The sequence below is a fragment of the Suillus subaureus genome (genome assembly GCF_016647635.1).
Source record: "Suillus subaureus strain MN1 chromosome Unknown BJ212scaffold_5, whole genome shotgun sequence".
Lineage (NCBI taxonomy): Eukaryota > Fungi > Basidiomycota > Agaricomycetes > Boletales > Suillaceae > Suillus > Suillus subaureus.
Genome location: NW_024538561.1, coordinates 1,022,823 through 1,043,344, shown reverse-complemented (window position 1 = coordinate 1,043,344; position 20,522 = coordinate 1,022,823). Strand labels below are relative to the sequence as shown.

The following is a 20,522-nucleotide window of genomic DNA, read 5'->3' as shown; positions in this document are numbered from 1 at the left end:
GGATCGAAGATGTATGTGACGTCGCACCTGGAACGGCATTAGCATCAGGTTACCCAGAGCGGTAGGCTTGGCAGCCTTTGCGCACATTACACCAAAGTAGAGTAGAGTCGGTCAACTGAACGCCAGTCAGAGAGGTGTGCCGCATGCTGTAGGTCAGTAATAAGGCATGCGCCATGCACATTGCAATGTCAGGGCAGCAGCTTAGCGGGAAAACTTACGTACATGGAGAGACAGCATATCATAGTTTGCGCCCGCTTTCTTTGTTGGGAAACGCTGCTAAATTTCTCTGCCTCATCATAACTCAGCTGACGCCAAATTCGTTCTTGTTGACGGTCGTTCGTAACCGACAAGCGCTCCGTGAACAGAACGCTACAGGTCAACAAACAAGTATCAACATAAGATATTCATCGACCAGCTACGCAAAACATCAGAAACCGTCAAACCAGTTGCCGTGAGTCTTTCTTATTCACTGCATCTAATATCATAACGACAGTAACGTTTGTAGCAGATATCCTTCACTCATAATGAACCGACCAGGTGTGTTCCCAGCTTGTTCTGGCGCCATTGTTGCACTTAGTTCCGCTCAGGTCAACCATTACAGCGACCACCAAGTCTTGCTCCCCCAGCCGGCTTGTCGTCACAATTTCGCTCTCCCTACCCAACGTCGCAATATCCTCTACCACAACGGAGTTATCCGACACCAACCCTCCAGCAACAAAATGCGCACCGAACGCCTGCCATTGCACCAGGTTCTAACGTCACAAGTTATGCAACGCAGGCGGGGCAGAGTGGGTCAGGAACTGCAGGTGCAGTGGCGCAGAGCAGAGATTTTGGCCCTGATGATTTCCCAGCGCTGGGAAGTCAGGCAGGTCAGCAGCCACTAAGCGGCCAGAACTCGTCCCAATCGCAGAATCCACCGCCTGGTGCTGATCTCAGCGCACCACCCGGTGTACCACCTCCAGGAGTAAGCCCGCATGTGTCGAATGGGACCCATCATCTACATCCGCATCAGCATAACGCGCTCCCACAGCTGCATAATCCACAACCGACACATAACCCACTTGTGCAGGCTCACCATCACCCACAGACTCCCGCACAGCAGGTGCTTATGTCCGCAGCTGACCGGTGGGGCCTACTTGGCCTGCTCGCAATGATTAAGAACGCAGGTGTTGATGCAGATGGAGGTCTGAGCAGCGTTGGTACGGATTTAGGTGCAATGGGACTCGACATGGGTTACGAGGGGTATGTCATGCATTACTAGACACTCGACCATTTTTACTTATGTTGCATAAAAGAAACCTGTATTCGACATTTGTTACGCCGTGGGCAGATCAATCTGCAGCCCATAGCGTTGAACCTGATTTTCATCTGCCTCCGTGTTACAGCGCTCAACCGCCCGCATTAGGACCAGCCAAGGCTGGAGCTTTCAGTGACGAGACGCTGTTTTTCATGTTCTATTCAAGTCCGAGGGATGCACTACAAGAAATCGCAGCGCAAGAATTGTAGGTCTCCATTCATGCCCCAGAAAACTTTCGAGACCCCCACAATGCTGTTTTGGCTGCCTCAACTTATGAATTCGGGCTGACTTGTGGCTTCACAGGTGGAATCGTAATTGGCGATACCACAAAGACCTACGGATTTGGATAACAAAAGAAAGCGGCAGTGCTCCATCATCAAAAATCCCAGGGGGCGAAGCAGGAACATATACATGGTGGAATCCCGATGACTGGTGCAAAGAGCGTAAAGAGATGAGCGTTCGCTATGCAGACCTCGAGGAGAAGACAGTCCCAGCATTCGTGATGGGACCGGGTCTGGTGTTGGCACAACCCAATCAAACCATACCTGGGCAACAGCAAGTGCAGGGTGCCGCAGGGCAGCAGGGAGGAGCACAATCTGTTGGGCAGGCTAGGATGCAGATGGCGGGTATCTAAGCTGGAGTGATGACCTTATCATCGCATTCGATTCGCATGTGCGCTTACGTATTTTAAGTTCTGCTTCATCGCCATTTTTTTTGTGAAGTGAACGATTGTATCTGTGATTCTGTGCACTCATGAATTCTCCCGACTCGCCTAATTTCCTTTTGAGCAAATGAACAACTGGTCACCTGACATAAAATGAGGTTATGTAATCAAATTCCGAATAGAAGTCAAGTTGCAAGTTGGCAACCTGAATGAAGAATTGTGGCCATTAAAGCTGGCTCAAGAATCGCGTACTGCGCTTCATGCTGTCCCGCTCACTATTTCGAGCGACCACTATCTTCTCCCATGGTTCATGCTCGAGGACGGCATTCTCAACGAGAAATCTTGGTCCGAACCATGATCTCCTCCAAATGCTGTCACAAAGTGAGTTCCTTCAAGTTCAAACTGGGGAGGGAATCCTCAACCCCCAACATAGATTTAGACCGTGAAAACTCCTGCCCAAACAGAAACGGTTACAAAGTTCGTGCGTTTGCACGAGCTATCGAGGTTATTGGCGCGCTGGAGGAACCCGTGCGGGACGTAGGTCAGGTGAAAAAGGTCAGAACCATTCACTACCGACTCTGCCAGTTTAGTGCTCAATGCTAGGGACTCTATGTAGCTGAAAGGGGTAGGCGTCGGAATCAGCAACAGGATAGACGCGTTCTTGTCGGGTAAAGATTATGTCCGTAGGTGTTGCGTATCTTTCAAGTGTCCGTGGGTTTCATGCATGTCTCCAGGACCCGGCAGCTGCTACCGAGCTTTCTAAAGGAACATCGAAATCCAAGGCAAGAAAAGGCTCTGATCCCGAGGAGACACGAAGGAAAATGATAGTTCGGTCATTAACGTCTGTTTCCGGCATTGGGTACTACACGTTCGCCTCGCGTCGACTTTGACGGTGTTCTGACAAGTTGAATGACTACAGCCCAACAGCTGCGAAAGCCCTCATTGACGCGGGCTGTATGTCCATTGGGGACCTGAAGAAACCGAAATTCTTTGACATGTTGAGTCCCCTGCAGCAAACCGGTGCGCGATACCACGAGCATCTCGGACGACCTGTCGAGAGAAGTCAAGCCGAACTACTCGCTGTACGTTATTGATTTATTGCTCGAAGAACGCTCCATCAGCTCATTAATGTATAGAAATTTATTTCGGAGAACATTTCTTGTAAATTTGATGTTGAGCTCGTGGGTAGCTAGTAAGCGGCCTGCATCTTTTTCCTCGTCTCTGCGTTGACTTCAATAGCCGACGGGGTGCTCAGTCGTTCCCAGGCGTCGATATTATGTTGACTCACCCATCTCATGTTCACGTGCCTACGCCCCCGTCAAAGAATGGCTCAGTTACACAGGGAATTAACAGTGCACCTTTTCGCACGCCATCTAGAAAGCTACGGGAAGCGCAGAACTCCCTTCTCTTCCGTGATGTAGTCTTCCCACTCGAAAGCCGTGGCCTCGTCGCCGAGACACTGTTGCTGGGATCCAAGAAGTGGCAGGGTGTGATCCGCCTACCTGAAAGGACTGTAGACGGAACTTGGGAAGAACGTTCTCAACGAATCGAGCGCATTCGCGAGCAGCAGGGCCTTTATATTCGATTGGACTTGAAGTAAGTTTTGATAAAAATCTTTTGGCGCACTGATTTAATCGCGTGCAGCCTCGCCCCTATGAAGTCGAAGGGTGCAGCACTACTCGCGTTGACTGGGGATAAGGAGTTCAGCCTCGACATCCGCACCAAAGCTACACAACTGGGCTTGCTCCTCAATGAATTCGGCCTGTGGAGATGGACCTCTGATCCATCACTCCCAGCGGATGCAGAGGAAGGGTACTGGACGTTTATAGAAGGCGAAAGCGAAGTCGCTATCCTACGCGAGCTCGGCGTGAATTATGTGAAACCGATAAAACGCAACTTTGCATATCTCGCCAATCCTGATTCGAACGCATCGACTGTTAAAAAGGGTAGGCCGCGGAAAAAATTTGTGTAGTTCTGTTTGCATCTATGTATCATACTACCACATAATCTCAAAGGATCGATATTTGCAATCATTGGCATGATCATAATGAATCGATGAGGTAGGACGCCAGTGATATAGTTTGTGCCTACAGTTATTTTCATATCGATAGACCAGAATATCGAAAATTCATTTAGTCGCTTTTGTTTATTGTTGGAGCGACGCCAAGCAGAGGCGCTCATGCTAGCTACTTTTACAGTAAGTCGTTAACTCTGCTTGTGCATGGGCTTGTGCGGGGCGGACCGGGCGGTGCAGATGTTGTGACGAAGTGAGCAGAGGTGACTGCGGATCAATCAAACACGCTTCGAAAGTCAACGGTGCCAGTACTTGGCAACATCTACCCATCTCACTTTCAAGATAACACAACCGCGCGCCTGATGACTGGATTCCAGAAACACCTTGATGGGGAGAAATCAACTCATTGTAGAGCGGTACACTGCGTTCGAAGTGTGCTGCCTGGCTTCCAGAACACCAGGAGGCAGAAACTGACACATTAGTTCCAAAAATAATTATGACATATCGAGCTCGAGTCACGCTGTTGATCTTATTCAATGTTCAGATCGGTGTAAGTGAGAGCTAGTAGATCAGTAGCGGTGTCTAAATCAGGGTGACTTGAGACACTTGGCAAGCTTCCACATAAATTCGATCGACATTAACCCAACGCTGACGACGTATGCGACGAGCCAGGCCGCGGTGAGAGTGCGGCAGACAGTGTCCTGAGAGTAGAAGCCTGCTATCAACATCGCTGCGGATGAAGCAGTGCATGAGGACCCAAAGAGAACACAGCGTCAGTAGAGCAACTCACCGAATATGAAGCAATTCAAGGACAAGCCGACAAAGAACATGGGCATGACCATTGATAAGAGGTAGGACAAGAGGGAATAACCGCCTGACTTGATTTGCTGATAATGAGTTAGTCGATGTAGTCAACAAAGCAAGAAACAATCCTTACTTCTTGAGTGCACTGCCGATCGGCGTGTAGCCAACGCATCATGCCCAAGCCAGAAGTCAACATTGCAATCATTGCCATCATGAGTGATATGAAGAGTAGAAGATAGGGGGTGGGTGAAGTGTAGTCAAAATACGGCGCGGGAGAGACAGTGGTCACGAAGACACCACTTGTCGCGAGAAGTAGACCCGCCTTCTGAAGTTTTAGACTGTGTAAGCGCCAGCAAGGAGTCGAATAACTCACTGCGGTGACAGTGTTGGTCAGGATGGAGCATAACCTTTCCCTCACGTTCTGGAATGCCTCCTCGGATTGCAGTGACCCCCAATGGGCTTCAAGATCGGGGCGTCCCAGTGCAAAAAGACAGAGTACCCTCGTTATAAAGGATGTGTTGTGAAGAGCTCCGGGGAGTATTCGGTCTTCAGCAAGTATACTTTGATCGGAGGTCCGAGTCTCATCAGTGCTGAAAGCCTAGGGTAGTCCTGTCATACAAGGAGCAAGTCTTCCTACATGTTGAAAACTCACCTCCGGTAGAGCCATGTCGAACGGCCAAAGAGAAGAGTACAGTTGGACTACGTATACTGCATCTTGACATGCTGGCTTATATACGATTGAGATATCTTGACCCGTGACCGTATTAGTGAATTTCGAAGCATGGAAGATACGACTGTCGGAGTTGAAAGTGAAAAGCTGTGTTCCCTGGCATCAACCAACCAACGCTGAAAAGTACTCCCTACTGAAGGACCGTTTAATTTTACTGTCGGAGTTGAATACGATTGAGAAATGGCGCGGTGATCACTGAAAACCAAGAGCGATGACCTTACAAATCATAGTGTTTCTGATTCATCCATGACGTCACTCAGCACTCAATGCTCATTAGTTCATCGAGAGCTCTCTTCACACCGAATTGAGCGCTGTCAGTGTCACCTGTCCAAGGCGGAAGAATGCGGAGACACCACAGCAAAGCGTGGCGATAACGTTCCATGACCGGCTCAGCTGACTTTTTTTACATCTCTCGCTCAGACTTGCATGTTAACGGAGATCAAGAAGTGGTATGGTGACTCCTGTACCTCCAACTCTTCCTCAGCTTAATGGGTCTAAGAACTCAGACAGAGTTGTTGTACACGGATACAACATAAATCAGTCCACAAAATTTGATAGCAGATAAACTTATGAACCAACGTGGCGACATTAAACAAGCAACTGTACCCTTCAAGTACCCCGTCGTCCATTCCAATCCCCTGAACCGCACGCTCAAGCCTGTAATCATGATTTACAGTAAGAGGTCATCTCCACCACTTGCAGAAGCAGAAGCTCTGCCGGAGGTATCCATACCACCAAAATTCCCGAATCCGCTGCCCATTCCCATCTGGGTTGTACCTGGCTTCTGACTCGACGCCCAGATACCAGCCTGGACTTTCTCTTTCTCGAGATCTTTAATAGATTTACCAGTGTTTCCAGATTTGAAAGCCGAGGTCGTCGATGATGTACCTAGGGACAACGACCACAAGTCCTCAAAGTTCGATGACGACTTCGGGGGTGCGGCGGGTGACGCTTTTTGGGGTGGAGCCGCGGGGGTGATTGGGACAGCTGACATGGATGTTCGGACGGATGTCGTGGGCGACAACGGTGTCGACGTAGACCACAAGTTGCCGGATGACCCACCGGCAGTAGTAGGGGAAAATTGCCTGTTTGTAGGAGAAAGCGCCCTCACAGAGGTGTTAGAAAACGCAGCGGGTTTGGGAACTTGTGACCCAAGTGATGGGCTCATCATGGGTGCCCGATTGGCAGGAGGGCTGGTGCTCCGTAGCATCTCCATCAACGTAGGTTTGGTAGAGAGGGGAGCGGGTGCCGCGGCAGGTGAAGACGGCGCGGGTGAAGACGGTGCAGCTTGGAAATCGGCAAAATCATCATCTGCATGACTCATCAGTTTTCTGAAAGAAACATTCTGATGCGCGCCTCACCGTCGAGATTGACATTGCCTACGGATGGGAGGGCTTTGTTTGTGTTGGACACGGGATTGACGCTGGCAGCGGCCACCGGCTCGTCATTGAAACTACCCAGGAGGTCGACCTCGGCTTCCCTCGGCTTTGGGAGTGCAGGTTGCGCCGGACGAACAGGAGAACTAACTGATTGTGTGCCCTGACGGGACCCAGTATGACTCCTACTGACAGAACCAGATCGTCTGACCACAGTCTCGTCGTCCCCAGCAGTGTACTCCTCGAAGTCCTTTCTACCATTGTTATCTCTGAAACCAGAGTTGCCTCCGTAATCTAACACAACGTGAGCAAACGATGATTCTTGAGATGAGACCTACGAGACTCTCACCATCTCTACCACTCATTCTGTCGCCATAATAGCCTCCACTTCCACTCGAGAAGCTATCGCCTGCCAAATCCGCCGAAACGGCTGCCACCTGAGGTGAAACTCATAGAATCGTTTCCAGTGCCAATGTATTTATGGCGATTGGTTTTCGCTTTCCGTCGCTCCGTGCGGATGTTATCTACATCAGACAATAGGTCTACCAGTTCACGGGCCCGGTTACGGACTATATGCGCAATGCGTCAGAGGTGTCCATTGACTCGCTGTCGACTGCATACCATTCTGGCCCTCATCTTTGCCTTTGTCATCTATGTAATGGAAATTTCTGAGCATCTTGAGCGTAGAGATGTGGGAGCGAGAGTCATCGACAACTCTCTCACTGCCGTGTTTGATTAAGTATTCGAGTAGTTGGAGTGCCTGTGGGCATAGGTTGGCGAGAGGCTGAATAAAGCACGGACAGCCTACCTTGTAGATCTGTCTCCATTGCCGGGCCTCTTTTTCCATGAACCGGGCATATATACATGGCATGATCTCATTGAAGTTTTGGCTAGGGTACGTCAATGGGGCATACAGCCGGAACCCTGGAGCAATAGGCTTACAAGTTGAACGTCCTATGCAAAATTTTAATTGACGTTTCCTATGATATAGAAAGTTACTAACCCTTGAGCAATTTCTTGCATTAATGTGGAACTGGCACCCCTGCATTGCCCGTGAGACTACTACGCCCTGCATTGAGCTTGGTCGCGATATGCTTACCAAGGTTCATCATTAGTCGCCTCCCTGACCTTGGACTCCATCTCGCTGATATTAAGCACAACATTTTTGGCCTACATCGACAACTATTAGCATGTGCAATTGCTCTGTTCTTCATCGCCACGTACTTGGTTGTACATGCTCTTGAGGTCATAAACAGTCAGGTTTGACAGGGTATTCGCCAGGGAGTCGAAGCGATCCATGGTAGGCAAAATCAAGGACACAGCTGGCAGCTCGATGGAAAGTGTGGTCACGGTCTGGATGTGCAGCTGCCACTGCCACTGCCTCAACTGAGGTATGTGATTATGTAATCGATTGTCGATGATCATGTGACCCCGACGCGTAAATGGAATCGACCCCTGCAGAAGGGGTTGAATCTTATGGCTCCTGATCTAGTGCTTAGGCTATTACTGATCCGGAACAGGGAACGGTGATTCTCTCAGCTCCGTTCAGCTAGTCAACGTTCGTTGGGTAGGCGCACGACTGTTGCCTTCGTGCTGGTTTAGGTCGGCCTTTGTTGCCCGGTTGCTTGGCGATAAGCGATAGTTGCGATTCACGTGCAACAGTTATAAGTTCTGTTCATACTGTCCCGGTGCCTCACGGGAACACAGGTTCAGCGCATTCGATCTAGGGCTTTATAGTTTGTGGAGCGACTGTACGTCTGACGATCCTCGTTTATGCGCCGCACTGACCCGCGTAGCAGAGGTATCTGGCGAGAGATGCATTCATTCTTCTCTCATATCCGAGGCCGAGGTGTTACTAACCATTCCGCTGCTCCACCTTCACAACCAGAAAACTGCTGCATTGTCCCGCCCACTCCTGCCCTCAGCTATGGTGTTGATTCAACCATCGAAACATCCTCAGCAGTGCGTTATGCCATAGACAAGAAGATTCTCGAAAATCCGAGTTCATATTTGGACATGGATGATTCAGAATTTCTGCCTCGCAGTTTGAGTCCCAGAACTCGGAGACACACCGCTAATGACAGCAGCTGGAGGCTTCGCAATATACTGCGGGCAAAACCTATGTCCGAGAGTATCTGCGAACTGGACAAACCTGAGTTAGACTCACCAACCCATGTAACAACTCTAAGCGAGTCCAAACCTATTGATCCCCTGGCTGCCCCTGGAGATTGGTCCACGTTTGGTCGCCGACGAGTGCGCAGCTCCCCAATGGTACCAGGATTTGCAGACCTTAGTCCCACCAAAGACACTACCAGACGGACGTCATATTCTTCTTCGCTGAAGAGAAGTGACAAAAATAAGAATGATAAAGGCCACAGCTCAGCCGAGAGTTCGCACTCTATCGTGAGCTCCCATAGTGTGTCACGATCCTCCACAGCGCCTCGCGATATATCAGCACAAACAAGCAATAGGGGACGCACCTTAATGATACCCGACAATGATCACACAAGCAGCTCATCCATCCATTCCAAATCATCGCCAACAGATTCTGTGTCCTCTAAATTGCATCCACGAACACCCAATAGTCCACGCTCCAATACGTCTCCGACAACTCGCCCAACTGCATACTTCACTACACCTATCCTTCGTGAACTGGGATTCGATTCTCCCGGAACATTTGGCCATCCGACACCGGAGAGCCGGTCCACGTTTACGTTTGCATATCCATCGCCTCCACCCCCTCTGCCCCCCTTGAACCACCCGGCTTTGTCATCCTGCCTCAAGGACAAAAACGTTAATGATATTACTCCCACAGTATCAGGTTTCGCAGACCGATCCGACTCATTTCCCAAACGCTCATCACGGATCCCGTCTGACATTGGTGATGATCTTTTTGCATCGCTATCAATGACATTTGGCCGATCTGTTAGACACTCTGCGAGCCTCCCTAAGGTGCAAGGTGACTTCCCTCCTTCCTCGGAACAGCAGCCTGCCGCACAACATCTCCGCGCCCGAACAATATCTGACAAAGCCCGACCTCGTCGACGCAACAGTGCCTCTTGGAGTGCACAGCAAGCTACAGAAGGTGTCAACTCATATTCAAACACTGCATGGCCCGCAGAGGTATCGCGCGAAATGCTGCGGCTTTCGTTGGGTGAAGGGCTCGTCAATTGGCCATCCCAAAGTGGTGTCCCGGGTCCGGGGTCCGAAACACGCGGTAGCAGCATGGCTCAATTTCCTAATCAGACGCCCATACAACGATCATTTTCTCCATCACCTTCACCACTTCGACCACGCTCCCCAGCTCCCCAAGGTAAGTCTAGTGCTTACGGCACTCAGGTATTGCTTTCTGCCACACATTCCGGATTCCGCATCTTGTCTCTCTTTCTATTCATCCATGTACTTTCTCATACGTTCACTTCAGTCACTCGTTTCATCTACTCACTCATTTGTTCTAGGCGGGGAACACGCATCTCAGTCCCCCTCCACCTCCATCTCATCCCATTACCTAACCTTCCTCCTCCTCCACCATCGCCACCCAGCAAGTTACGCGGACCCGCGCATGTCTGTGAATCCAAATGGTACTCGCGTCGCTACGGATGGCGCCGCCTCGCCAAACCATACTCCTTCGAGACTAGATGTGCCTGTGGGTCCAAGCAAAACACAAGGTCGTCCATCGTCTCAATTTCTCCTCCCTCCCTCCACCATGACTCCCACACCTGCACGTACTTCCCGCACAATCACCATTGATCCAAGTACCCCTACTCCCGCTTCACGCAACCATAGCGACAAGACAAAAGGCAAGCGCAAAGCCGAAGACATAGACACCACACCGCCCGAGCAGAAAAAGGACGCCCAGCGCGCAACGTTCGCCGTCCCAGAGAGCAATCGAAGTACGTACCTTCTATTACGTTGCCCCTTCCTGACGGTTCCGAACGCGAAATGATTGCTTAATCTCATTACGCAGGTCAAAAGCTCTCTGCTTCATCACACGCACCATCATCGTACCACCGCAAGCGCCCCCGTATATCATCGTCCTCTCCTTTCGGCACCCCCATCCATTCGCGACCTGTCTCCATTCAGAGCCAGAGTACGAATTTAGAGCAGGCGCCTGAGGTGGGCAAGTTCGGTTCCTGGTCGAGCCAAACGAGCGCCCGTATCCTCTCCAGTCCTAGCGTACCCTCTCGTGCCGCGTCCGCTGGTTCAGCCCGTCCTCAACAAACACCCAACAAGAACTCTCACACCAACTCAATTACCAGATCCGAATCACGCGAGACGTCAAAGCATGTCTCAGGCATCTATCCCTATCAGCGCGCTTGTGTCCCCGCATGCACCTTCAATCGCGCGTTCTGGCACGTTTCATATGCGAGATCCCAGACGTCCACCAAAGAAACTTGCAGAGACGCCTTGGACGCTGCATTTTCGTGCGGAGGATGAGCCTGGGTCACCTGTGCATGCGTGGTGCTTCTTTGTGGGATTCGCCTTGTTCCCTGTCTGGTGGGTTGCTGCTCTCTTTCTCCGCACGCCGCGCACGCGCGTTGTTGGTGATGAGAAGGGCGTTTCACTAGATGATCCACAGATCGAGCATGGTGGGTGATCATATAATGCAGGGTTTGGGTCGAACTGACGAGTGTGCTGATGCTAGATGCAAAGGCATGGCGGTTCCGGTGCCGCGTGATGTCCATAGTGTCGCTGTTTACATACATCCCCTTCATCATTTTGGTTGTCTTCTTTGTCCGACGATAGCACTGCACATGAACAAGTCACGCGCATATTTTGCATCCCAAGGACCCTGACTCTACCCGCAACGGCACGTTACGTTTCTCATTGCACTTATGACGTTCCGTTTTCTTGCTGCATACTTCACGTTCTATGCAATCTGCAACCTCCTACGAACCTTCCTCTCCATCACAGTTTTCTCGTCCTGTTTTGGTTCTGTGAACATTCATTGACTGTATCCATTCCTTTCACTTACTGTCTTCACTCGTTTCCTGTGTTATTCGTCGACTTATCCCCGACCGCATTCCTAAAGTAGGTACCGCTATTAGTGTTGTTCATCGGTGTTGTGTTTTTAGTAGTGTCGTGGCAATCCAAGCGGAGGAGTTTGAGGAAACACAAGTTCGTAGGACAGACCCATGTGCGCAGCATACGTATGCACTGTAGTATACAAAGAAGCGCGAAAGTCAGAAAGCTACATGACGAGATACTCGTCCTCCAATCAGTCTTCCAATCTCCTGCGTGCGTGCCTTTTCTTGTGCGAGAATGAGTTTTACTTCTGTGGGAGTATCAGTCCCCCTGCGGTCTGCTTTACGTGTTTGATGTAGAAGTATTCTACTGCCAACTTGGTCTGGTTTAACTCCTATGTAGTTGCGACTTACCTGATTTTACTACTAGTCAGATGACGTATGTAGTAGGCGTTGCCTTTTCTCCCATCCTCGTTGCTATCTCAATGACGTCGAGCGTAGGACTCGGATATGCATGGCTGAACGTAGGAGATTCATGATACTTGATAAACCAATATGTCAAGACATGCTTGAAACAATGGGGAGCACGTACTTGATAAAGATATATTCTGTCCATATCAATCCACATCCTGGTAAACAAATTACGTCCAATACAACCGAAGGGTCACCTTTTCCAACGAGTCGGGGGATTCCAGTGAGTCGGTGATGTCTATCGTAGATGGCTCTTTCACTACTCGTCCAAGACCCTGCCGGCGTTCAACAGCCAACGGGCTAAAGTCCATCGCGTGAAATCTGAACTTTGAGACATACCAGTCTTCCTCTATCATCAAAACTCGATTTCCGCCAACGTCAACACGGCATCGTTTGTATTCCCGGAACGCACGAGAATTCAAAGGGCGCCAGTCTGTCCACGGTATTTCCCTTAGCATTCCTTCAGAAAATCCTGGTGGGAGTGATGATGACGAAAGTCGTATAGTATGGGTCAATGGATAATATTAAAAGTTGATGTTTAGGGTCCGAGGTTCACATCATTTGTTGGGCTTGTATCAGTGGTTGCGTGCTATCATCCATGGGATAGGTGCACTCTGCGTAAAATATTCCCATCGCTGGGACAGCCATCATGAAGCACGCCAGCAGTTGTGGCGCCTGGGATATATCCTCGATGGAATAGAGTTCCAAATCGTGGCTGAAAACCAGCAATGGATCGTGTCCAAGGAAACAAAAATCTGTTGTTTCGCCACGTTCTTGGGGGCCAGTGAGGATGCTCTAAATCAAATGTCAGCTATCAAGACCATATTGTTTAATATTTCCGACCCAGGTTCACACCGGATATCGTCGAATGTTTACAGTCCCAAATTTGCAATACCCACGGTCTGAGGTCTCGGCTTGAGCAGAGGTTGCATGTCCAGCAGCCTGGGGGTGGATACCACCTCCATCCAAGGTTCCAATGTTAACATAGAACCTCTCATTACCGGCCGGAGATGACAGTAGGAATAGCATACGCGACGGCAATCAGATTTTGCGCTGGGTCCATGAACACGTCGAAGGTGTGTGCGTCAGCATCTGAACGCAACGACCTTGGGAGACAAATCATGCGTGATTGTCTTTTTCGGGACCTTTGGTAGTTGTCGGGAAGACCGTGACCGAGTCTTTATTGGGGTCCCAGAGGCAGAGATACCCGTTAGCAACCCGAGTTCAACGATGTACTGAAGCTCGGGGAGGACACGTACGTCTGGCGAAGTGCGCTACATGCCTGCAAGGTCGCAACATCAATTAGTAAATAGTTTGTTGCTCACTGATGTACAACAAAGGATATCTCGCGGTAGGGCAAGATGTACTGTAGCTCTTAGACAAGAGACTGAAATTCTGTTTTGGGCTTCATTTCCTCAACCCACTATGATAATGACATCGAGTTGGTCGAACAGATGCCAATTGGAAAGTTGCACGAATACTTGAAGCTAAAGCTTATTGCTGTTTGAATATGATGATGTCAGTTGGGCGTGTGAAAATTTCAAGTCTCAAGTCCCTCATGAGTTGCAGACGCAGAAGTGATTATTGGATCTGGGGATGACCAGGACCGCTATAGTTTCCATCTTTCTCTAGATCTTCAACGTTGGCTATTATGACCATGTGACGTCATGCTACGTTACTGCGCGTTTTCGCTGTTGCTTCTGCATGAGAGTTTCTGTCTCTTGCTGTTGACATGACATCTTTTCTTTCTCGCGGCTGACCGAAGGGGAGTCCTTGTATAGTTCAAATGAATCGTGACTCAAGAGTGTAATCCTGCAACAGTCGTTACAAGCAACACACTTTACCACGAAAGCGGGGCCTATATCACTAGTGTCCTTAAAATATAACAGGGGTTCAACAAAATACAAGGTCGCGGGGAAGATTCGTGTGTGGTGTAGTATATGGGTACTATGTGAAGTTCTTAGCATGTTCAGGGGGGAAAGCTACATGATGCGACACTCTTTGCCTCCCTGTCTGACTTTCTGCGCGCGTCCTGCCTCTTCTTGCGCGAGGATGAGCTTCTCTTCTTCTGTGAGAAGACCCCTTTTGGCACGCTCTGTCATGGCTTTCCGTCTGCTCGCACGCTCCTCCTTTGCACGTCTGTAGGGAAGGATATATAGATGTTGATACAGCAAGACATTAGATGGGTTGATGCATAGTGTGATGAGTGAGATTAAGCAGATACGAAGATCGATGGAGGGACGAAGGACATTGGATCGAGGAAATTAAACGAGGTTGATTTGGTGCAGTTCACAGGTTTGGGAGCGATTATTGGTGAAGGAGGTTTGGTTGCAGATAAAGGTGATACAGATATAGATGCGGGAGACGTGGGTAGAACAGGCGCAGGAGAAACGCTGGTGCGTTATGAGTTGATACTGAGACGCGGAAAGCGGACGTGTACTCACCGATCAGACTTGGAGAATACATCTGGGACAGAGACAGAGACTGGGATGGAGAACTTCGAAAGGGATGGTGCTGATTTCGGTTTGGATGAAGGAGCCGGTCTGGATAAGGCCGTAGGCGCAGATTTGGCTGAGGATGAGCTGGCAGTGGCTGAAACAGGACTCGGTCTGATAGATGGCTTTGAGCTGGAATTGGTGTTCGGCCGGTGTGAAGTAAGCGACGGACAACTATGATCATTTGGAAAACGGTGCTGGGGACAGAATTCCTTGTGGCATTTCTGTGTGGTCTTTATTAGTATCATTACATACACCAAATTAGCAGTCGTTCGACTCACATCACACCCGATGGGCGCAAATAACACCTTACCGCACTTTCCCCTAGCGCATATCTTGCTCCCACCCTTTCCCTGCTGTCTACCACTAGCATTCATCACCTCACAGAAACGGCTGATGTGTCTCTCCATCCGCACGTTCGGGTCCTCCCCGGGAGGAATCGCGACGGGAACGCTGCACAGAGGGCAGTTTGGTGCCACACGATCCAGGTGAGCATGTGCGGTAGTGCAGTGTGGATGGAAGTGCTCTGAGCAGAAGGCAGGAGTCCCTGGGCAGTGTGGACATTTGAATGGAAGGAAATCGAGGAGGGAGCAGTGAGGGTATGAGCAGGGCGTTCCGAGGCCGAGAAGTTGGGCTTCGTGTTCGTTGTAGGACATGGTGTGTTTGGTGGTAGTGGCGGTCGAGTTCAGAGCTTTTAAAGGCCAGACGCGCGTCCACCGACACGCAAGCACCCTCACAGGGCAACTTCAAGAACCTTCTCTGAGCGCTTATGTCATCCACGGCCTACTAATCGACTTACTAACACCAACTTTCTTTGTCAGAGTTTGGATCATCCTTCGTCGTGTGCGAGCCCTAGAAGGCCCTGTCCACGGTACACTGTGCAGACAATGTGCAGACTCTATCAACTTTCAATTTAAATCTTCTTCCACTGCTCATGTCATCCACCGCTCGTTCAAGAATCAACTTACCGTTCGACTCTGGCCAGGAACAAGCGATCTGGGTCGCTGCAGAGTTTTCTATTCTAGCAGCCACGTATACAATGGCGTCCCGAATAATATGAAATCTCTATCAGAGTTTTAGCATGAGGCAGGGACCTCTCCCAAGATGCCGTCCACGAACTAGAACGCTACAACAGCATATCGAGGTTGTCCAAGGACTCGGTCATCTATATATGGCCCCTCGAAGACTTACGGAAGCTGTCGCTCTGTCCCCATGGAATACGCGTTGTTGGACCTATCGGGAGCAACACCCTCCCGGCGAAGGATGTACTTCACTCATTTTGGCCTTCTTGGGCATAGTTTGCGTGGCGTAACGCTGTTATCTACATGTCGGCGTGTGTGTATGCGGGGACTCGAATCAGTAGTGGCAAACCGTCGGTGCGAGAATCGCTCATTGAACGTGGACCACAGCGGCGATATAGTGCGTTCACCGTGCCCCTGGGGTCGTTTCGAAGCCCACGGAGGAAGCAAACTCGGCATGTTTTTCTCAGCAAGGGACTCAACGGAGCTGACCCACCCGACCGCTAGAACCGGGCACGCTCATCTTCGCATGACTTCTAGCTACTTTGGTATTGCGCGACGAGATGCTGAAGAAAACCAGGAATCAAGTGCGACTGTCCACCTGATGTCTTTAATATTCTCTCTACCACATCTTCCCCTCGCACTTGGGTTAGCATTGCTATCCTGCCATTGGATCCTGCCCTGCCGAATTCCCTTGGGTTCATCGCTGTTTCCCGTACTAATGATTTGCGCGGCATGCACGACGAGGAGATTCTCGTGGTTTGCGATGATATTTGCTACATGTCATGACAGTCAGTCAGAATGAGGGCTTGATGGAACGTATTGGGTTGGGCGTCATTCATGAAGCTGCCTGGGTTGCTTTAAGTGTGGACAAGGCACTGTTTCTTCGATAGTGGCTGGTAATGATAGTTAACCTTCCATCTGATTGCTGTCTAATTAAACGAACTTTGTCCTCTGATCAGGCATGACTCCGAGTTCAACATGGTCAGTTAACCAGTTGATGGGAGTAACGCGAAGCGCCCTCATAATTATTTGCATTCTGGATGATCTTGGAGATATGAGTACTCAATATGTGCTGATTGGTTGGAGCGTTCCTCATGTTATACACCACTACTAGTTGGCACATGGACGCGCTCCTGGAAAACAGTCTAAGTCAAGGTGGTCCCTGCATCGGAGTACGGGCTTAACGTGATGTTCACGAACGCTAAGGATGAGCCTTGATCCCAGTACAAACAACTGCACAACCGCGAGGATTCCAAGAATGCCATCACAAACTACGGTTCCCGTGGAAGCTGAGGTCTACAGAAAGAAATTGTGAATAATGGTCGCATGCAGATATCATGGCCAGATTGGCTTACCGAGATGTTTAGCGAGAGCACCGACATTGAAGCGAGGGGCACCAATAAAACTAGCATGTGCGGAACTTCAGCAGAAAATACAACCGCATTGAAATCGAATTCACCTTGCAAAGTCCACCACATGAGTTTGTAGTAACGCCTTGAAATAATTACTGACGGTCCGAATTGTTGCAGTTCACGGAAGTGTTGTACAGCAATCCGCACTGCAAGACACAACACAAGAACCCCGCATTCAGTGTAGAGTACCCAAATCATGGTCCTCAGAAGTTGTCCATTTATCCCATTATTCGCACAGATAGACGCCAGAGAGTATCAACTTCTCTGTTATTCACTAATGAGCCTGATGACACAATTCTCTTTAGTCCATGATCAAGCTTACCTTCTGCGAAATACGTGATGTCTATTGTGCCGATCACGATGCAGGCAATGTGGACGGCCAGGAATACATCAACAAGAAAGATCAGCATCTTTCTGGATCGCTGATGCATAGCATGTAATCGAGCGATTATGATCACTCATAGCACGTTTCGGTCTAGTCAATATCACCGATGGTATTGCAACGGAGTGACCCACTACTGTGACGAGATCCATCCAATCTATGATGTAAAACGTAAAATTGCCTGCGAGATTGGGTAGTGAAGTGTTTGGGTGGATCAAAAGCTCCAGGCAAACTCAGGGCTGGGGCGGTCATCATGCTATGAATTAGCTAGCTGAAGAATTGACTTACCCCTACATAAGAGTGCATTTAATCAGATGTGAATGGCAGGCGTTCGTGTAGACTACCCACTACATCTGTCACCGAGCTTGACGGAAGACTGACTATATACCACCAGCCATAAGAAACAAACGCAGTGTATATGGTGAGACACACTCAGCATGTTGACGCTAGTTACATGAGGTGGGCTATTAGCACAAGGCAGATTTGTTCGCCTTACAAACATACGTTGCGTACATTATTCCCATATAACGGACCTAAATAGGTTCAAGTCGGTACACCTTGTCAACTGGACCTATATTAATAATACAGACTGCGCGCACACACATATAACAGTCATGAGGGATCAACGTTGCCTCTGCACGAATCAGTTGTATTATCCCGTCGTGCTCGTGTGTTGTGCCCACCCAAATTAATTCGACCTTCAACACATTCTTAGCGAGATGGCTGCTTCGGTAATGGCGTCACCCCTACCTATTGTCTGAATGTAAGTGCTTGAAATATCATGAGGCATCAGTGATTCTTGAAAATTATCTTGCTCACCTCAATCATAAATTAATACAGCAGACGAGGCAACTGTGATCCCTCAGTCATAGTTAGGTGAACATATCACCCACAACTGAATCTTCACGAATGTATAAGATAGCTATAATAAATATTCAAACTGATTATTGGCCACTGAGTGGGATTATTCGAGATTGGTGTCATATTTGATGGACGGGTGCGGGGGGTGAGATTATCGGATGTGAAAATTCCTGCTAGATATACGCGACAACCCGGTACTTTCATTACCAAACATTATGAAGATATTCGTCACTGCCTTGATTGACGGAAGTGAGCATCGTGGTGCAAATAGAAAATGTGGATGTACTAACTATTGAGTCAAACGATATTTGGCTATGGAACGGCGATGTGGTGTCGTGCGCGAGGTGCGGGGCGTTCGGGTATCGCGCGAGGCCGTGAAGGGCTGAGAGCGTTTTCAGCACCTTAATATAACCCTGCCAAATCTATACCGGTGCAATCAGTTTTCCGAGAGCAATGAGCCTTGCCGCCCATTGATCCGATCAATCCATAGGCCTAGCCGAGACGGAACGCTCCGAAAACCCAGCCACCTCAATCATTCTCGAAGAGCATCGGCGCTTTCTGCGCTCCTGGATTGGTGAGCGTAACTGCTCATCAGTCTAGATCCATCATGCAGTCGATATAGTCAGCTTTGCATCGATTTAGACACGCACGAACGACCGCATGACCACGCACTTACGTATTCTTGTTCTTCAAGCTATACAGACTCAAATCATAAAATCATTGAAGCGTTAGTGATTTCAGTGACTTCACCGCGTTTTTCCTGAATACCGAATATGGTGTGCTTTTTGTGTATCTGAGGACCATCTATCAGAAATGGTGACATTAAGTGCACCTGGACCAACCCTCTGCTCTGGAGGATAATTATGCAAATTGGAACTGTGATGCCAGACGAACATATGTCGTCAGGAAGTGTCACGTATGTATCGCAAACATCCACTCTTGGTAAAACAGACGTTGATTATATAAGAAGTACAGAGTATCTGGAGGCGATGAGTGCGATGCTCCCTAGCTCAGAACAAGGAACCGACCTATAGAATAAGTAAGGCTAGGCGTAGGGCATGAGTTTTTTTAAGGTTGGTGTCTGCGCTCCGCTGGAATATGCTGTCTGACAAAGTGCGTTCTTACGCCCTGGTCTCTTAGTAACGTTCAAATGCGCGTGTGCCGCATGTGCCTGTGCGCATCGTTGAGCTAAATAAGATCGATGGGGGAACGGGGAGATGCACGTACGCGTTTGAACTTGCCATTGCTGAGCGCCCTCCACCGTTTCTTTGTACCGCTGTGCGTCTTGAGTTTTGGGAAACTGGTAACGGCAGATGTGGAGAATTGTTTTGCAGTCGCTACGAGGCGCGAGAGGAACATGGTAACAGTATGCCAAGCGAGTCAATTATATGAAATCGAATTCAAAGTCTGAAGATCCATGTTCGACAGGTTGACTACTCTACCGGTCCTGCCGGAGCCCGGCTGACAAAATTGGGTATTCGCCGGCCGGCACAACATAAGTTGCATCATCCCACACATTATCTTCGCCATCGTAATCGACAACAGCTTGTTGTCAGATTGAAAAGCTTCCCTAGATGAGGACCGTACGAGAATCCAGGGAAAACCCTGGAATTTGCGGTGGTGCGACTGCATCGTCACCACTGATTACCGCGGACTTCCATACGATTCAATCATGGTTCAACAAGTCATTCGTGGGGGCGACTCACCAAAAAATGATCTAGGCTCGGCATCTGTGTTCTCTTATGCGAGAACCACTTAACCTCAACTGTAGCCAAACCGTACAGGCTGATCCTTGCAATATCCTCACCCATTCAGACGAAGACAGACTACTATTGCGTCATGGTACCGTTGGTTTGTACCCCAACCGTCGGTACGTTTATTCTAGATAACATCTCTGTTAGTCTCGGAAGCTATAAAATCCTACCAACGACACAAGTCATTGGCAAAAGTAGTCCGAGCCCCCTAGTGTTCGATTTCGAACCTTCGAAGCAAGTTGCATGCCTCCCAATATCTTGAATTCAATTGAATAT

The 20,522-nt window shown here is 49.3% G+C and overlaps 11 protein-coding genes across 11 annotated transcripts; 5 read left to right on the top strand and 6 right to left on the bottom strand.

Moving 5' to 3' along the window:
- Positions 1-35: 35 nt before the first annotated feature.
- Positions 36-1,083, top strand: BJ212DRAFT_824209 (uncharacterized protein). Its single transcript, XM_041344150.1, has 2 exons — positions 36-451; positions 494-1,083. Exons 1-2 carry the CDS (start codon positions 174-176, stop codon positions 882-884), a joined length of 669 nt encoding a protein of 222 aa, XP_041197122.1. The 5' UTR covers positions 36-173; the 3' UTR covers positions 885-1,083.
- Positions 1,084-1,108: 25 nt separating this feature from the next.
- Positions 1,109-1,931, top strand: BJ212DRAFT_1264039 (uncharacterized protein; the record flags this gene model as incomplete). Its single annotated transcript, XM_041330395.1, has 3 exons — positions 1,109-1,242; positions 1,296-1,502; positions 1,601-1,931. The coding sequence occupies 3 exons, from the start codon at positions 1,109-1,111 to the stop codon at positions 1,929-1,931; spliced, it is 672 nt and encodes a 223-aa protein (XP_041197121.1).
- Positions 1,932-2,329: 398 nt separating this feature from the next.
- On the top strand, positions 2,330-3,933 carry BJ212DRAFT_1477129 (uncharacterized protein; the record flags this gene model as incomplete). Its single annotated transcript, XM_041339493.1, has 8 exons — positions 2,330-2,342; positions 2,395-2,516; positions 2,578-2,640; positions 2,696-2,829; positions 2,881-3,043; positions 3,098-3,153; positions 3,201-3,557; positions 3,606-3,933. The coding sequence occupies 8 exons, from the start codon at positions 2,330-2,332 to the stop codon at positions 3,931-3,933; spliced, it is 1,236 nt and encodes a 411-aa protein (XP_041197120.1).
- Positions 3,934-4,073: 140 nt separating this feature from the next.
- On the bottom strand, positions 4,074-4,623 carry BJ212DRAFT_1330097 (uncharacterized protein). Its single transcript, XM_041334715.1, has one exon. It carries the CDS (start codon positions 4,303-4,305, stop codon positions 4,144-4,146), a length of 162 nt encoding a protein of 53 aa, XP_041197119.1. The 5' UTR covers positions 4,306-4,623; the 3' UTR covers positions 4,074-4,143.
- BJ212DRAFT_1585433 (uncharacterized protein) lies at positions 4,074-5,446 on the bottom strand (the record flags this gene model as incomplete). Its single annotated transcript, XM_041342364.1, has 5 exons — positions 4,074-4,705; positions 4,766-4,862; positions 4,913-5,104; positions 5,153-5,377; positions 5,432-5,446. The coding sequence occupies 5 exons, from the start codon at positions 5,444-5,446 to the stop codon at positions 4,563-4,565; spliced, it is 672 nt and encodes a 223-aa protein (XP_041197118.1). The 3' UTR covers positions 4,074-4,562.
- A 648-nt stretch (positions 5,447-6,094) lies between these two features.
- BJ212DRAFT_1330096 (uncharacterized protein) lies at positions 6,095-7,180 on the bottom strand. The gene has a single exon (XM_041334714.1). The coding sequence runs from the start codon at positions 6,831-6,833 to the stop codon at positions 6,180-6,182; it is 654 nt and encodes a 217-aa protein (XP_041197117.1). The 5' UTR covers positions 6,834-7,180; the 3' UTR covers positions 6,095-6,179.
- A 267-nt stretch (positions 7,181-7,447) lies between these two features.
- On the bottom strand, positions 7,448-8,184 carry BJ212DRAFT_1262984 (ENTH-domain-containing protein; the record flags this gene model as incomplete). Its single annotated transcript, XM_041330309.1, has 6 exons — positions 7,448-7,645; positions 7,694-7,775; positions 7,828-7,839; positions 7,889-7,927; positions 7,985-8,055; positions 8,110-8,184. The coding sequence occupies 6 exons, from the start codon at positions 8,182-8,184 to the stop codon at positions 7,448-7,450; spliced, it is 477 nt and encodes a 158-aa protein (XP_041197116.1).
- A 139-nt stretch (positions 8,185-8,323) lies between these two features.
- On the top strand, positions 8,324-11,882 carry BJ212DRAFT_1330090 (uncharacterized protein). The gene is made up of 7 exons (XM_041334713.1): positions 8,324-8,636; positions 8,685-10,198; positions 10,344-10,778; positions 10,853-11,095; positions 11,145-11,474; positions 11,531-11,808; positions 11,860-11,882. The coding sequence occupies exons 2-6, from the start codon at positions 8,701-8,703 to the stop codon at positions 11,629-11,631; spliced, it is 2,607 nt and encodes an 868-aa protein (XP_041197115.1). The 5' UTR covers positions 8,324-8,636; positions 8,685-8,700; the 3' UTR covers positions 11,632-11,808; positions 11,860-11,882.
- A 2,420-nt stretch (positions 11,883-14,302) lies between these two features.
- BJ212DRAFT_1263726 (uncharacterized protein) lies at positions 14,303-15,471 on the bottom strand (the record flags this gene model as incomplete). The annotated part of the gene is made up of 3 exons (XM_041330367.1): positions 14,303-14,459; positions 14,765-15,039; positions 15,097-15,471. The coding sequence occupies 3 exons, from the start codon at positions 15,469-15,471 to the stop codon at positions 14,303-14,305; spliced, it is 807 nt and encodes a 268-aa protein (XP_041197114.1).
- A 114-nt stretch (positions 15,472-15,585) lies between these two features.
- BJ212DRAFT_1330078 (uncharacterized protein) lies at positions 15,586-16,743 on the top strand. The gene has a single exon (XM_041334712.1). It carries the CDS (start codon positions 16,028-16,030, stop codon positions 16,637-16,639), a length of 612 nt encoding a protein of 203 aa, XP_041197113.1. The 5' UTR covers positions 15,586-16,027; the 3' UTR covers positions 16,640-16,743.
- Positions 16,744-19,169: 2,426 nt separating this feature from the next.
- Positions 19,170-19,953, bottom strand: BJ212DRAFT_823202 (uncharacterized protein). The gene is made up of 2 exons (XM_041344149.1): positions 19,720-19,953; positions 19,170-19,663 (listed from the first exon to the last, which is right to left on the bottom strand). The coding sequence occupies exons 1-2, from the start codon at positions 19,849-19,851 to the stop codon at positions 19,538-19,540; spliced, it is 258 nt and encodes an 85-aa protein (XP_041197112.1). The 5' UTR covers positions 19,852-19,953; the 3' UTR covers positions 19,170-19,537.
- Between the last annotated feature and the right edge of the window lie 569 nt (positions 19,954-20,522).

Bases quoted from the DNA above. Each gene is read 5' to 3' on its own strand.
- BJ212DRAFT_1330090 (XM_041334713.1), top strand. From the start codon at position 8,701: ATGCATTCATTCTTCTCTCATATCCGAGGCCGAGGTGTTACTAACCAT. The intron at 10,199-10,343 runs GTAAGTCTAGTG...CATTTGTTCTAG, and splicing joins ACGCTCCCCAGCTCCCCAAG to GCGGGGAACACGCATCTCAG. The intron at 11,475-11,530 runs GTGGGTGATCAT...TGCTGATGCTAG, and splicing joins TGATCCACAGATCGAGCATG to ATGCAAAGGCATGGCGGTTC.
- BJ212DRAFT_1330096 (XM_041334714.1), bottom strand. From the start codon at position 6,833: ATGAGTCATGCAGATGATGATTTTGCCGATTTCCAAGCTGCACCGTCT.
- BJ212DRAFT_1330078 (XM_041334712.1), top strand. From the start codon at position 16,028: ATGGAATACGCGTTGTTGGACCTATCGGGAGCAACACCCTCCCGGCGA.
- BJ212DRAFT_824209 (XM_041344150.1), top strand. From the start codon at position 174: ATGCACATTGCAATGTCAGGGCAGCAGCTTAGCGGGAAAACTTACGTA. The intron at 452-493 runs GTGAGTCTTTCT...TCATAACGACAG, and splicing joins AAACCGTCAAACCAGTTGCC to TAACGTTTGTAGCAGATATC.
- BJ212DRAFT_1330097 (XM_041334715.1), bottom strand. From the start codon at position 4,305: ATGGGTAGATGTTGCCAAGTACTGGCACCGTTGACTTTCGAAGCGTGT.
- BJ212DRAFT_823202 (XM_041344149.1), bottom strand. From the start codon at position 19,851: ATGTTCCTCTCGCGCCTCGTAGCGACTGCAAAACAATTCTCCACATCT. The intron at 19,664-19,719 runs GTACGTGCATCT...CGATGCGCACAG, and splicing joins GCAATGGCAAGTTCAAACGC to GCACATGCGGCACACGCGCA.